Source organism: Myotis myotis, unplaced genomic scaffold, assembly GCF_014108235.1.
Source record: "Myotis myotis isolate mMyoMyo1 unplaced genomic scaffold, mMyoMyo1.p scaffold_m19_p_13, whole genome shotgun sequence".
In the NCBI taxonomy this organism is placed as follows: Eukaryota; Metazoa; Chordata; class Mammalia; order Chiroptera; family Vespertilionidae; genus Myotis; species Myotis myotis.
The window spans coordinates 27,936,100-27,952,529 of record NW_023416317.1 but is presented as its reverse complement, the minus strand read 5'-3'; the positions used below and the strand labels follow the sequence as shown (position 1 = coordinate 27,952,529).

General features: G+C 38.8%; 1 protein-coding gene and 1 pseudogene across 1 annotated transcript in view; both read right to left on the bottom strand.

Annotated features, from left to right (window-relative positions):
- Positions 1-16,430, bottom strand: part of COPB2 (COPI coat complex subunit beta 2) — a 35,534-nt gene that overhangs the window by 3,050 nt on the left and 16,054 nt on the right. The window contains exons 7-17 of the mRNA XM_036332405.1: positions 13,673-13,772; positions 12,943-13,085; positions 12,526-12,725; positions 10,085-10,195; positions 8,210-8,298; positions 8,016-8,122; positions 6,856-6,999; positions 5,853-5,983; positions 5,398-5,605; positions 1,561-1,671; positions 394-608 (exon numbers count right to left, since the gene is read on the bottom strand). Of these exons, the coding sequence (XP_036188298.1) occupies positions 394-608; positions 1,561-1,671; positions 5,398-5,605; positions 5,853-5,983; positions 6,856-6,999; positions 8,016-8,122; positions 8,210-8,298; positions 10,085-10,195; positions 12,526-12,725; positions 12,943-13,085; positions 13,673-13,772 (1,559 nt within the window). The remainder of the gene's footprint in view (positions 1-393; positions 609-1,560; positions 1,672-5,397; positions 5,606-5,852; positions 5,984-6,855; positions 7,000-8,015; positions 8,123-8,209; positions 8,299-10,084; positions 10,196-12,525; positions 12,726-12,942; positions 13,086-13,672; positions 13,773-16,430) is intronic.
- On the bottom strand, positions 13,779-16,430 carry LOC118668124 (annotated as a pseudogene).

The following is a 16,430-nucleotide window of genomic DNA, read 5'->3' as shown; positions in this document are numbered from 1 at the left end:
TCAAATCTAACTGGTATCTTCATCTTTTATTGCCATGAACAGATCAGAATTACCCAATTTGGGTAAAATCATCTGCCATTCAGGCACTAACTGGAACAACACAAGTAACCTCCTGCCATCATAAAATGGTTCAGCCAGTAAGCGGTAGGGCTGTTGAGGAATTTCTCCTAATTGAGCCTTCCTGAATAGCTCATTTTCCTCAAACATTTAGACCAACTGTGCTAAGAGCATCCTTCGCTGAAGGTGTGTGCCACCAGGTAGCACTGTCCTCCTGACTGCCACCACTAGCAACACTATTTGGCCAGGCATCAGCTCTCTGTAGGGTTCATTCTGCACAAATGGCTCCAGAGTGCTTTTAATTACTCTACTTTCAGACCCTGGATTAATACTTACTTGCCCTGTAAGAAGTAACTCATGAATGCCACATTATTCTTGCCATCTCTCTCCGCACCCTCTGCTAGCTTGTTCACCATACTAGCATTTCCAGAGGCGGTGGCCAACAGCAACAGACCCCCATAATCCTGTGCGTGGTGCAGGCACTCCTGGGCGAGGCCGAACTGACATTTACTGATGGCAAGCTCAGCAAGTTGTTTCCACTTCTGTTCCGACTGTAAGAAAGTTTCCATGTTAAATTATCTTTGGAAATAAACATTTGAATTTCCAACATCATTATCCTATTAACCTCAACAATTCTGTGCTGACAATGGGAGATCACAGGGTGGGGCAAAAGTAGGTTTATAGGAATTCATATGGAAAATACAATAAAAAATAATACAAGAATAAACTTTCATGTACTCAACTGTAAACCTTTTGCCTCACTGTATTGAGCTGTGCTTGTTAAACTGGTTCTATCAATCAAAATAAAATGAAACGACAAAATGTATAATGAGGAAATGTAAATTATTCACATACAAAATTAATTAAATCAATTTTAATGATACATGAATAATTAACCCATTATATTTTTATTTTGTAATTGCAGTGAAAATCACCTAATAGAAGTTTTAAGGTAATTAGATTACAATTTTAATGAGTGATTTAAAACCATTTTTTGAAAGATTATAAAATTATGTCCTTAAATATTTAATAATATTGTCATTTGTAGCTTCTCAAAAAACAAATAAAATACACATTTGGGTGATATTAATGTAACTAAAGAATTTACCAGTAAATGCTAGACTTAACCACAACTAGAAGCCCTCAACTTGCAAAGATTCATAAAATGTCACTAAACTATCAAAATATCAGAACCCTTCTTTAAAACCAACATCTTTCTCACTAGTTTGGATACTGGCAAATTACTGCTACACCTGCCCTCTTAAAGTTCTCAGACTAGTTTACCTACTATCTTACATCTTTCCTTCTCTTCCAAAACAGATCTGTAAAGACTTTAAAGTGTTTTCATATCTTAAATTAGAATGCTAAGAATATCGCCAATATAATGCATGTAAGTTATGCAAAGATTAACATAATATATTCTTAAACAAGACCAAAGAGACAATAACCTCAGCAAAATGAGTCTAACACAGATATACTGACCTATCAGTTATTAGTACATACCTCTGCTTCCACTGCTAACTGGTATGCAATTTTTAGTTCTCCAAGCTGAAGAGCAAGTTCAAAGCGATGCTCAGGATCTGTGGATACTGTAAGAGCTTGTTGCTTGAAGCCCTAAACAGATTAAAAACGCGTGTGTAATCTGTATGTAAACACATGCATTCAGCAAATCATCCACTTCCTTTTCAAACTAAAATAGATATCCCTGCTGACACAGAAAGCCCATTTGAATCAAAAGTAACAGGTAACAAAATACTCCAATGAGAAGACAGGAAAAAAATGGAGGAATCATTAACTGATAAGAACCCCAGCAGAGAAAATTCAGTCACACAATGCCTACTGTTCTCTCAGCAGTGGAAGCTAACAGATGCTAGATAAACTCAAGTAAAACAACGTAAAATCAGAAATGCAAAAGTAAATAGAAGTGTCAAAAAGAAATGGATTTCAGGAAGTTGAAAGAACAACAGTCATTTTTTAAAAAGGCAGACAGTGGGGTAGACCTAGGTGTTTGTAATCTCACTAAACTGGGTCTTAGAGGTCATCTAGCCCAGTCCCTCAAAGAAAAAAGTAAAAGGTAAAACCTTCCTATTTTCTAGCACCTGCAGGTCACTCAGCAAACATTTGCTTCCAGCTCCTGACGTTGTCATTACTTATGCTTTTAGTGTCGGTCTCATGTCCAGTGTATTCATCAGCAAGTATCCCTTCTGCTCCACTCCTGTCATCAGAAACAGGTGTTTAAACCAACTATTGTAATTTCTAAATTAGCTTCTCTCCCAAGACAAACAGTACTGGAGAGGTCTGTCTTATGGGCAAGTTCTTCAGCTCTAGAGAAGTGGTGTGTTAGACAAAAGCTCCGACTTCATCGGACTGAGGGAGAATGCTCAGTTACGAGGTGGTCAGCGCGGAGGAACTGGAGAGCTTTCAGAGTTGTTTGGCTGACCTTCAGAATGGCTGTACCGTCCTGTTGAAAATGTTTAACTCCTCAGACTATACAAGCTCTTCGTCCATGAGTAGAGAGTAAACAAGCATTCTGGATAATGTGCGGTACTCGCTTCTTCCCTAGCACTAATGCAGACAATATAAAGTCTAAGAGAGGAGGATGGAAGATCTATGGAACTAGTCTGGTAAAGGCAAGGACAAAGCAGTGAAATCAGGTGGATTAAATACCCTGTTTTCCTCCAAATCCCCACTGAAATGACATTAAAGGGATTCTTTTTTAAAGGCATAAGCTCCCAACAACACATACAAAGGCAGAGGAGACATTAGTTGCACAATGTTGGAAGCTGGAAAGCTGGTGGAAAGGTATAAAGATTCAGCTGAAACACTAGAGAAAATCCTCAATCAGGAGTGAACACAGCATAGAAAACCACCCAATTTACACCCCAGAACCCCCAAAGGTGTCTCGTGAAGGGCAGTGCTAAAACAAAACTGCCTGAAAGGTCACATAAGAAGCAGTTAGATATCCCAGGTCCCCATTGCTCTCCCTCATACCCTTTGACATACACACGAAACATGAGGTTTATTTTTTGGAAAGGATCTCGTCTGAGAGATACCCTGTGCACCTGGAGGAAAGAATCTTGAGTATCAAAAGGAAACAGGTTATGAAAATGGATGTGGAGACTAAATGAAATACTAAATACTGAGACACTAAACTGTTTTCTACTTAACCCCCAGCATGGTGGTGATTGGGGAGCTTTTCTGTAAACTATAACCAGCCCAAGGGGTATGACCTAAAAATACTAAAATCACTAAAATGTCAGTGAGGGCTACATGTCAGAGTGCGTGGCACAATGCTAAGTGCTCATTAAATGAATAAATGAGTCATTAAATTCACTAAATGAAGATACAGTGGGGCCTTGACTTACGAGTTTAATTCGTTCCGAGACCGAGCTTGTTAACTCAAATTACTCTGTCAACTCAATGCAAAAAATCCGCTGAGACAGCTGGTATCTCAAAAAACTCGTTAGTCGGGACACTCGTAAGTCAAGGCCCCACTGTACTGACATTGAGGTTCCCCAATCAAATAGCCCAGCCACATCACATGTGAGTTCATACCCAATAAGCCCATCCACAAACTCAGATCTTTTGATCTGCTTCTTACACCTCTACTCTTAAATTAATGCCCAAGGATCACCAGACACCTGAGGAAAATCCCTCACAAGATCAAAATGAACCAACAGTAGTAACTTAACATGTAGGGAACCTACCATGTAGGGCAAAAGAAAACTTCAAAACTACAACAAAAAAACCACCATATCCTCAGAGAGAGAAGAGAAACTTTACCCATAAACAAGATTTTAAAAGTCCACAAATAACAAAATGAAAAAACCAGGTCAGGAAATCCAACACTTGAATAACAATTCCACAAAGAGAAACTATAAAACAAAGGAAATCATCAGAAAAATGATTTTTAAAACTCAAAAATGAAAAGGATGATTCCTCATCTAGAGTGGGAAGTCGTAAGAAATGTCTTAAAACTCCAGTTAAAAAAGTTCATCTAATATCCAGCAAAATGAGTAATAATTGACCCCTTTCAAGGCCCACCATCATGATATCCAGAACAATAGGGACAAGATCCAAAAAAAGCTTCCACGGAGAAAACACAGATCAGGTATCAAGAATCAGGGATATAAGTGGCTTTAGACTTTAATAATAACTAGAAGTTAGAAAGCAATAGAACAATATCTTTGATTCTGAGAGAAAACTACCCCAACCTTGAATTCTATATCCAGCGAAGTGGTCAATTATGGTATAGGGTAGAACAATGGAACTTTCAAGCAGTCAAGGTCACAAAAAATTTACTTCCCAATAGACCCTTTCTCAGGAAACTACTGAAGGACATGCTCCAGCAAAATGAGGACATAAAAACCAGGCAAGAAGTCGGGGGATACAGGAAACAATAGATCCAACTCAAGAGAGATGCCAAGGGGAGCCCCAACATGATGGTGGAGGGGGATAGCCATGATGAGAGCAGAAAAACCAGTTCAGACTGAAGCTGACTAAACATACTGAAAGGTGATGCTAGGAAAATCTGGAGAACCAGCAGAGTAGGGAGAATAATCATAAGTACATTAAAAAAAAAAGCAAAGTTTAAAAAAGAATTATTAACTTCAGGGAAAACAACTGCAGGAAGGGAAAGCTACAATATACCACATGGCTCAGCTATGAACAGTGTTTAGATAGCCATAATAATGTAAACATTGATACTGATCTATTCAAACTCATGATATAATTATATTGGAAGGATAAGGAATAGGAAAGTGTCATGTATGTGGGAGAAGCAGACGGGGTGAAAGATAAATACTTAGCTAGAGTGGGAAGTCATAGGAAATGTCTAAAGTTGAGAAACAGCATGGAAATAAATACCGAGTCAGCTAGAAGAATTAAGTGATTACTTCTAGAAAGTAGAAATGAGAGAGGGAAGGAAGGGCTGTTTTTTCATAAGCCTTGTAAAACTTCATGCCCATATAACTTTGGTTACAAAAACACCACATCAAAAAAAGACATATCACTCATTTTAAATTTTATGTTATGTGTATTTTACCATTAAAAAAAATGCCAGTTAGGAAAGAAAGCTCTAGTATAGAAATGAAAATAGTAACAGGATGGAAAAGAAGTCTACAGAAAGGAAAGACAGATAATCACCCCCAACATTTAAATGGGGTACCAAGGATGTAGGGGAAGGAGAAGAGTGTAACAGTGACTTCTATTTACAGGAAAACTCCATTGCCATAAGGAAATCAGTGGCAATTAAAGTTTTTCCAATTTATACTGACATTCTTTTTAATTGCTGGTTTTAAAAAACACACAAAACTTAAATAAGCAAATAGGACCTCTTACCTGCTTTTCCAAAAAATGTGCAACTCTGGTCCTTTGTTCCTTGGGAATGGTGGGAAGGACTTTATCAGCCATGCTGAAGTCCCTCCGCATGACAGCTGTCTGGTATTCCAGCACTGAGACCAGGAGGGAGTAGCTGACGATGTTCAGTTCTTTATCCCCCAGATAAAGCCTGTTGTCTTTAGGAATATAGCCCAGGAGATACATCGTTCTGTATTACAAACAGAAACTAATTTAGCCCAAATCAGTACACACAGATACACACCCCACATTTTGCCTCTAGCGCAAAATCTTTCCATTTGATTGATGTAATTCTGGTTAGCAATTGCCAACCCACTAGAACTATAACACTGAAAAATCAGGCCTATCATTCCTATAAGCCAGCAATAGGTTTTGTTTAAAAAGTATATTTTTAAATTTAGGATGCTTAAGGCAAAAGCAAAACAATACTCAGCTACCTGTCCAAGTGGGCAATGGTGACTATTTCTCCTCCAACATAGTAATTTAATCTGTTCACAGAACTTGTGTAAATGAAGCAGTCGCCTACCCACAGCCCCGTTTTCACAATTTCCTGAATCTCACCAAGAACCTACAAAAAAAAAAAAAGTCTATTATTACCTTACTCAGCATTAGAAATCCTGTAACAAAAAAAATATAATTAAGATAAGGCAGAGTAAAAACAAAATCCTATTTCAAGAAAGAAAATCTAGCCTGGCCGGTGAGGCTCAGTGGTTGAGCATCAATCTATGAACCTGGAAGTCATAGTTGGATTCTGGTCAGGGCACATGCCCAGGTTGTGGACTTGATCCTCAGTACAGGGCATGCAGGAGGCAGCTGACCAATGATTCTCTGTCATTACTGATGTTTCTATTCCTCTCTCCCTCTCCCTCTCTCTCTCTAAGAAGTCAATAAAACACACACAACAAAACGTATTTTTAAAAAAAGAAAGAAAATCTTTCTTTGGAATTTCTATCTTCTTTCTCCATTTAAGAACAGAATCCTGGATGAGTATTTGTAATGTAAAATCTCATTGTTGTGTCAAAGCTGTGATTAAAAAAGTGTTTATCTAAACTCCTAACACACATGAAACCAGCATAATAAGTATTTCATAAAATCTTCCAGGACATCTCCACAATAGATTATTTATCTTTACCATTTGAGAGCTCATTTAAATCACTGTGACCAAACTGTCTTAAAACCAAAACACCTTCTAAATTTCTTTACTGAAAGATAATCTAAATTAGACTAAGGATTTCCTAAAATCAAAGCACAAATTTCTTTTAAATATAAATACTTTTAGACGCTGATCTCTAAGCCAATATTTTAATTTTCACATTTTACTGTAACTTCCTTAATGCTTAGTTCCCCCAAACCTAATTTAGACTAAAATGTTAAAATGAGTGAAGTTCTAAGAATATAAATCACTCAGAAGCAAAACTAAAGTTGTGCTGACGCAATTACCTCAAAGGCATCTTCAATGCCATCTTCAGTAACTCCCTCATGTGTTTCCTGTGCAGCCAAGACTTTTTCCGACAGATACTTAAGGATAAAAAATGACTCCTCAGTGGCAATACAGACTAGCTCTCCAGAGTCAGACCAGAAAATCTGCAACATGACAAACACACAAACAAATGATTTTGGATTTCTGAATAGATATGATAAATTGCATACACTTTCTGTCTTACAAGATTTATCTTATAGTAAGTATATACTTAGCAATTTAATACAGTGTGCATATACATCCATTTGAGAAGGTAGGCAGGGCAGTGCTGTTCTATTTAGCCTAGAAATGGACAGACGTAGGGAGACAGGTAGGAGAGTGTCCGTGTTCACTAGATGTGCTGTAATTTAGAGGAGCAGAAACCCATTCCCTATTGTTCTAGAATAGTGTTTCTCACTCCGCCCCCCCCACCCCCGCATTATCAATTTTCAATTCCCCCCTGAACTTTTTAGACAGTTTTCATAATCACCTTCCCCTATGAAATTTTAACACCACAGATACTACTGTCGGTACGTTTATTTATAATGCATGCACATGGTATACAGGTTACAATACATACATATACATATGCATACTTACACTTTATAGATAGAAAGTTAAGTTTTTTCACCCCTCACAAACTGGTTTTTGCCCCTTTGCCCACTGAAAGTGCATGCTCGAGAAGACAGAAACATGATGAGGGAGGTGGACTTGCTGCCAAGGATAATTTCCTGACAATGAAAGCTGTCAAAGGAGCAGGCAGTTCTAAAGCAGAAAACTTTGTCACTGGAGACGGTTACCTAGCGTTCAAGCAGCCACTATCAGGGAAAGGAGGAAAAGACATTCTGAAATGAGTGGGACCTCTCAGGCCTTCCCAAGCGAAGGACTCTCTGACCTTTTGTCTTCAAAGCATGCTTTTCTCACTCAGGCAGGAGCCATTTAAAACATGAAAAGTGCTTGGCATTGGTATAACTTTATATTTTTCAAAATATCCAACAGCTATTGCCTTATTTTAATACCACAACTCCGAGCTGCTAAGCAGTCCTGGGGTAAATGGTGCTATGCCCAACACAATGGAACAGGGACTGCAGGGTACAGGGACCCAGAGACACACATTCCCAAAACAATGGCGGGAACTCACATGTTTGGGCTGAATTTCAATTCTGCGTATGAGTTCTGTATTGTCCCAGTCATAGAAAGCTAAGCCATTTACAGATCTGACCCCCAATAAGAAGCCTCCATAGATACCTAAAAAGAACAAAAAGGTTTTTACTTAGATGGTAATCGAGCCATTACAAAGCTTCTAAAAATGTATCATATAAAAATAACACTCACTTTCAGCTCCAAAATCTGGTTTAAATGATTTTTTTTCCTTAAAGTTTTTAAATATCTTTACAACACTGTTGCTCTCTCTTATTGCATACCTGGGAGGAAAAACAGAAGGCAAACATAGCATATTATATACTAAATCATAATTCCATCAAATGTTACAAGTACCTTCAAATATAGTTATGCATAAATATAAAATATTTAAAGATTTGCTAATATAATTTTTCCTTAAGAGTTCCGTGAACAGTTGGACAAATTATGAATGGGTTTCACACTATTACACAGATTACTAGGGCTTACAAATTATTTTAGAAACTGAAAAAGACCTAAATGTCCACCATTAGGTGAATTACTGAACCAACTGTGGTATATTTGTACAATGGAATACTACTCTGCAAAACAATGACCAGTTACTGATTCATGAAACCATGGATGAATCTCAGAAACACTGCTGAGTAAAAGAAGCCAGACAAGAGAGTGTACACCATGTAACTCCATTTATACAAAGCTCTAAAGAAGACAGATCCTTATGGTGACAAAAAAGCAGATCAGTATTTGCCTGGGGCTTGGGAGGAGGGGTGAGTGCTGACTGCTAAGGGAAACATGGGGACATTTTTGAGGTGATAGAAATGTTCTGTATCTTGATTGTGCTGATGGGTGAAGTCTGCATACATCAGTTTAATTTCACTGAAATGTACACTTAAAATATTTTATATAAATTATACTTCAGTAAAAGTGACTTAAAAAATAAAAAACAATTTTCATAAGTGGTTCACTAGTCAACTATGCTTGGCAAAAACTTAAGAAAATTGCATATATTCAGGCCTCTTGAAAAGAGGGGCCGTGGCCGTTGCTGGATATTCAAGAATATTCATTGACAACTGCTGTGCTCAAGACAGAAAAGATGCTGAACAGTGTAGTGTCTTGGCTGGATAAAGCTGAAAAAGGCGAACTGCCACCCGAGAGGCAGCGGTATGTTGAGAGAGGTAAGGTAATTCAGGAACTATAATTTTGCTTAAGATGATAACAAAGTACCTTTTAGTATAGGGAACTGTTCATGAATAAGTGTATTTAGAAAATTTCTGAAAAGATCAAAACAATTCCTTATCTGTCAGTGAATCTTTTTTGTTAAAAAAATTTTTTTAATGCATCTTATTACACCATACTAAGGCAACACAAAATATGGGGAAACAAAACTAAGAAAACTGAAGATACAATTCCGTGTGTGGTCTAACAGCGACAAAGCCCTAATGTTTATCACATGCACCAAACTGGAATAAAAAAGGAACCGGTCGGAGACTTTCTAGTATAACAACTCAGAGTTAAGTGTTTTCTTTTCCTGTTTTTAATGAGAACATTTTATGGACATTATGAATTAAGACAGAATTTGTTTTATTAAGAATGGGAAATAAGAGAAAATGTATTTTTAAAAAGATTCAATGACGTTCTTGTCAAGATGACATCAGATTATAGCATCTCCCTCAGGCAGCTCATAAAGGGGCAGCAGCACCTTGGGACACCAGGTCACAGGGTCACCCCAGGTCACTTGCCAAAGATCTGATTTGAGGGCCTACTGTGCCTTGCACCCAAAGCACCAGGCATGGCAATGGGCTCCCATCGAGGAAATGGGTACTGGGTCCCCAGTTAATGGGATGATTAGGTCAGTTTGAGGGAGCCAGCTCAGTACTGCACATAGAAAGGGCAAAGGCACTCATGCTGCACAGCTGCCTCTGAATCTACCCTTCCAGGCAGCTCTGGTGAGAGCTGTTCTTTAACACGGAGAAGCAAAGCACACACTGCCCTCAAGAGCCTCTCTGACCCAACCACACACAGAACAGCATCTGCAATCAGGGCAAGCTGGAAATCACACCGCCTACTTACTCTGAGGAATCATGGGCCCATGCAAACTCCTGGGCAGACCCAAAGCTCTTGTTTCTCAAAGCCATTGCTGTGTAGATGATATACTCGCCATCACCACAAACCACAACAAATCTAGAAATTATGGAAGCCAGGAAGGGAATTAGAGGACCAATGACATGTACAAGAAATAATGATTCATATTTATGTAAAATATTTCTAATAACAAAAGGTTATTTCAGTTGACGGTTACAACTGAACCTATTATCTTTTAAAGTTATACATTTCTTTGAATACAGAGCTAGATAAATTCTACCCAACAAATCCAAAAACCACTATGAAGATGGGTTACTGCTGTAGTGGCTGTCTCTTATCAACAGGAGGATGAGAATAGCTGAGATGCACAGGGAGGGTTCCAATAATTTAACCAGTATTTGTTACACACCAAGATGCCTGGCGCTTTGCTCATTACATTTACACCATAAGAAGGCACTATCTTGCCCTGCCGTTGTGGCTCAGTGGTTAAGCATCGATCCATGAACCAAGAGGTCACTGGTTCATTTCCCAGTCAGGGCACATGCCTGGGTTGCAGGCTTGATCCCCGATGGGGAGTGTGCTGGAGACAGCCGATCAATGTTTCTATCACTGATGTTTCTGTCCCTCTATCCCTCTTCCTTCCTCTCTATAAAAATCAATAAGAAAACATTAAAAAAAAAAAGGCACTATCTTGTGCAAGACTATCTTCATTTTCAAACTGATCATTCAGCCCCAGCCAGTTTTGCTCAGTGGACAGAGCATCGGCCTGCAGACTGAAGGGTCCCAGGTTCGATTCCAGGCCAAGGCACATGCTGGGTTGCAGTTCAATCCCCAGTAGGGGGCGTGTTGGAGGCAGCCAATCAATGATTCTCTCTCATCACTGATGTTTCTCTCTCTCCCTCTCCCTTCCTCTCTGAAATCAATAAAAATATATATATTTTTAAAAACACCAAAATACCCCTGATCATTCAAATGAAAAAAATATCTCACTCCAGCCCTAGCTGGTATGGCTCAGTGGATAGAGTGTTGGCCTGTGGACTGAAGGGTCCGGGGTTCAATTCCAGTCAAGGGCACATGCCCATATTTTGGGCTCGACCCCCAGTAGGGGGCGTGCAGAAGGCAGCTGATCAATGGTTCTCTCTCATCATTGATGTTTCTCTCCTTCTCTCTCTCCCCTCCTCTCTGAAATCAATAAAAATATAAAAAAATAAAAAAAATCTCACTGCAGTTTTTAATGTTAAATTTATCAAAATAAACAGGATATTCTATCATTTAAATAATGAGTATAAATAGAATGTCGCATAGTCAAAATTTTCTCAATAGATATAAAGCAACTCTTTAAAATTTCTAATTTAGAACACTGTATTGGCTGTTATTGGATTGCCAAAGGTGAATGCAAAACTTACAGCAAAAAATGTCTTTTGATATTAAAGAGAAAATATATAATTTATTCTTAATCTTCATAAAAAGACTTTTTTACAAATACCATTTAGTGAACTAGGCAGCATACTTGGTTTACATACTTTGTCTTTAATACTCAGGACAACATTATAAAATGCCCACATCTACTGTAAAATAATTATTTTATATGTTTTTATATGTTTATATGATTTCAGAGAGAGGAAGGGAGAGGGAGAGGGATAGAAACATCAATGATGAGAATCACTGATCAGCTATCTCCTGTATGTCCCCTACTGGAGGTCGAGCCAGTAACCCGTACAAGTGCCCTGACCAGGAATCGAACTGTGATCTCCTCATTCACGGGTTGACGCTCAACCACTGAGTCACACCTTCTGGGCTGAAATAAATTTTAAAGCTCCACAGGCTTAAATTCATTGTGCTAGCAACTCTTCTCTCATAAAATGTTTGGTGATTTATAAATCTTACGAGAGAAATAGAACTGATGGTTCAAATTACAAAAAAAAAAAAAAAGAAAGAAAAAGTTATTGCCAATCCCAAAACTTTTCAAAAGACATACTAGTGTGTGTGTGTGTGTGTGTGTGTGTGTGTATGTGTATGTATGTATGTATGTATGTATATATATATGTGTGTGTATATATATATCTCAGAGCCAGCTTTTCTTCTTAAGAGCACTGAGTCAGCAAATACTGAGAAGGCACCTACTGCGCCTCAGGGTAAGACATGACCCTTGCTCTCAAGGACCACAAGGACACAAACCCAACACATCTGAATAAGAGTAACTGTTCAAAATTGTGTGGTGGGACCAGGCCAGGAAGGCAAGTATGTGTTACCTGGCATGCCACCTCGATCCACTGGTATGGCTGCTGGCAGCTGTGCTGAGCATTGTGCAGCCAGGGCAAGAGCTCAGTGAGGGATGCCCACCACAGGGAGGAGTGTACATTCTGTGGCTCCTCAAACCTGCTCTGGCACACACAGAAGCTCAAAAGGAGATTTTGGTGACAGCTTACCGCCCATTAGGATTGTGCTGAATAGTCTGAGGGTATATTTCACAACTGCCCATATCCTTTACTGCCAGTGGCAATCTTTCTCCATCTTTAATCTCAGCATCGCCCATTGCTTTGAGGTTGGCCTGCTGGACTTCTGAATGCTTTGCCCAAATTATCTTTCCATTGGCATCCATGGACATGGCAGGTTCCTCCCGACCAAGCTGGAAGAATGACAAGACTCTCAGCAATGAAAAGGAAAAGCAAAACCACAACAAAACTTTTCCTTTCTTCCACTGCAAACCTCCAGTGCTTACTCTCTTGTGCTTAATACAAGCAGCAGCAGTTTAACACAACTGGTGACTTGGAAAATGACTGCACTAAAACAATGATTGCTTCCCCGATGCTCACCTATTCAGAGACAGTATAATTAGTGATTACCTTAACAATGATACTCCCTTCGTCATAGCCCAAAGCGACATTATTGGACCCTCTCAGACTGGCCACACACCACACCCTCTCCATTCCATAATTCAATGTGCTCTCAAGGCGATACGTGCTTGAATGCCATATACGCACAGTTCCTAAAAAGAAGAATGTGAATATTCGCTTTTAATTTGAATAACCAACAATGAACTGTGTCAGGTGAACCAGATGCAAACAGGAAACACTTCCTGACATGGTAGCTTAACTTTTTATAAAGTGACATAAATAAATTAGTAATAGAAAATTAATAATCAACTAAGAAATGTCATTTTAATGTGAGTTAATAATCTGCTGGCTACAGTGCTCACTGTGTGCCAGGTGCTTTATACATGTGATTTCTCCTCATCCTCTTACTGTAATCCTGTGAGGTGGGTATGTCTATTCCCAATTCATAATTCACCCAAGCCATATCCATGATGTGGCAGAACCTGAATTGACTCCAGGTTTTATGTACCAAAGCACAGGTTTGTTCAGTTTTTCTCTAGGACTTCTAGATGTCCTCTTGTTTGAGTAATAAGAGTCAAAACACATTAGGATGATGATGCCGTTCCTTTACTCTTTTATAGTTTCAGTATTCTACTCCAATAAAAATATTAAAATTTATTGGAATATTCCAATTACAATGCAGGGGTCTACCTGACCTAAATATCCACTTAGTAATTATAAGCATACATTTCCAACTTACCGTCTTCTGAACCTGTGATGATGATTGGCAACTCAGGATGAAAACTGGCACAAGACACATTTTGGGCATGTCCCTCCAGTGTCTGCACACATGTTTTATTCTGTAGTGAAAAACAAGTAACTATCTCATCCTTAATTTTGCTAGTGCATAGATATATAAATTATAGTAGTGATGACAATCTAAATAGTTTCCAGTATAGACATTCTTGAAATAGAATTATCTGTGTATACATATTTCCTCTTATTATTTCATAGTACAGGCAAATGTAAATGTAAATATCACATTTAAAAATGAACACACACACACATATACATGATCCTGGTTTGCATCTGAGTATTTTCCCCTGAATTCTTAAGTGTCTTGAATGCTTTTATCCTGTATTTAAATACAAAAATGGTTTCTAGGTCTCATTTTATTAAACTGCTCAGGGAAATTGTTATGTGAAAAGCAAAAAATAAATAAATTTAACAAAATCTTGAAGATAAAAACTATAGTAACAAGAGTTCATAACTAGGCTTTTAAGAGTCTATGTGGCAAAATGGTTGTTTCATGGCTATATCATGACATCATTCATTTATCTGCTAGTTTTCAGAGTCCAGAGTGCTAACCATTACACCATGGAACCCCCTTTTAGTTTTCAAATATAAACAGAAGCCTGCCCAGGATGATACTAAAGGATTTAAGAATTCACATTAATTATAATGATAAATTTTTTTTAAAAAAATCTGTTAATAGTTTTATTTCTTTTAATGTGAAATACCATGGGACAGGATTAGAAGGATGGAAAATTTAGTCAATAACTGCCTCACAAGGGATAAGAAAAGTTCTGCCAGCCAAGCCGGTGTGGGTCAATGGTTGAGTGTTGACCTATGGACCAAGAGGTCACGGTTGGATTCCCAGTCTGGGCACATGCCCGGGTTGCAGGATCCACCCCCAGTAGGGGGTGTGCAGGATTCTCATCATTGATGTTTCTCCCTCTCTCTCTCTCTCTCTCTCTCTCTCTCTCTCTCTCTCTCTCTCTTCTCTTCTCTTCTCTCTCTCTGAAATCAATAAAAATATATTAAAGAAAAATTCTGCCATAATATTACGAAGATAAAGGAGAAAAGTTACATTGTGAGAGGTACCATTTCCTCACAGAATACCTCTTGGCATTTCCTGAATGAGTGAGATTAGTAATCTAAATAAATAATATTTTGAGAAGAGCAACAGATAAAATTTAAAGGGATTATTAAAATAATATCTACAAGACTGAACAATTCTTGAACTCTTATTAAAACCACTAAGAATGAACAATTCTTTTTTTATGAATTTCATAAATGACTAAATGTGCAACTGACATCTGCTAGTGATGATCTGGTAATACAGAATTTGTTTTTATTGTGTTTTCTAACCGTAAGAGATTAAAAGCAAAGCCTATATGATGCTGTACACACATAAAAAGTGGTCACCGGGGACCACATTACCAGTGAAATGTTAGGAAAACCAAGCTTTATCTGGTCAAGAGAAAATAAAAGAAATAGCACTCTGCATGCTTCACTCAACAAGATGAATTTCCCTAGAAAGAACCCGATGAAAACGGCTGCAATTACAAGAAGCGAAGGAAGAGGACTGCTGGCGTTACCGCTGAAGGATGCAGTGCGGCTGACCCAGGCTTACGAGTGTGCTACTTTCCTGAGCCTTAAGCCTCCATCTCTCAGCTGTCGATTTTCCTCTACAGCTTCATCATTTCTCCCTGAAGTCTTTTACACTTCCATGCATTTCCTTGTTTCAGTATCACTGAATGAAACACTGTGTGGTTTGGCATGGGTCCATCTTGTTTAGATGCACTCAGCGGAACAGCTTTGCTAGGTTCCATATCATTCAATTTATCATTTTCCTTGGCATTTCAAAAACACACCTCAATTCAGAATCCATTAATTCATGAGGTTTTTGCCTCTTTTCACACGGTGCCTACATCTGAAACGTTTGGTGGAGCAAAAACTGTACCATAAACTTGTGTTTACTCTTACTGGGATCATAGTGAAAAGGCTGCAGCATTACTGAAACTATCACCATCAGCCCGGACCAATAATTCCACTGTTGGGCCTCACACAGTATCCTAGCGGGTGGATTTCCAACTTAAGATTTGTAGTGCCTACCTCTGTAATGGCTGAGCTCTGTGGGAAGGTGGAGGACCGGGATCTGCTCGTGCTCCGCCACGGCACCAGAGGCAGACGCCATCAGACAGTGCAGAGCAGTGCAGGGGCAGGGTCAGGGGCGTGGCCGTGGGGGCAGTTTGCTGGCTGGGGACGGGAGACTATGGGGGCTATGGCTTGGCCGAGCTCTTATGATGTGGCCAGTTCACGACTCCCACATCCCAGCGCCCACCATTATGTCCTGGGTTGGCAGGCTACCGGCTGGGTCAGCAGCTCTGGATCTCACAACTGACTCAATCCCACACCAGCTGCTGGGGCCACATGCACTGCAATCCTCGGTGCCCCGTGTGAAGACTTCTGAGTGCCTATGTGAGCGCTCTGGCAGCCAGGATCCCAAAATTTCTAATTTCTACTATTAAATAAACATGACAGCATTTTATTTTTAAACTGTGTTAGACATTTGTTTTCATTTTTATGGGAGATTCTGGGACCACAGTTTAGGTAAAATACTAAGGCCTTAAGTTATTACACTATGAACAGAGTTCAACAATCCAAGTTTTAACTGTCCTATAAGAAACAGTAAGAAGCAAATCTTACATATGTCAAGTAAAGTTATAAAAGAA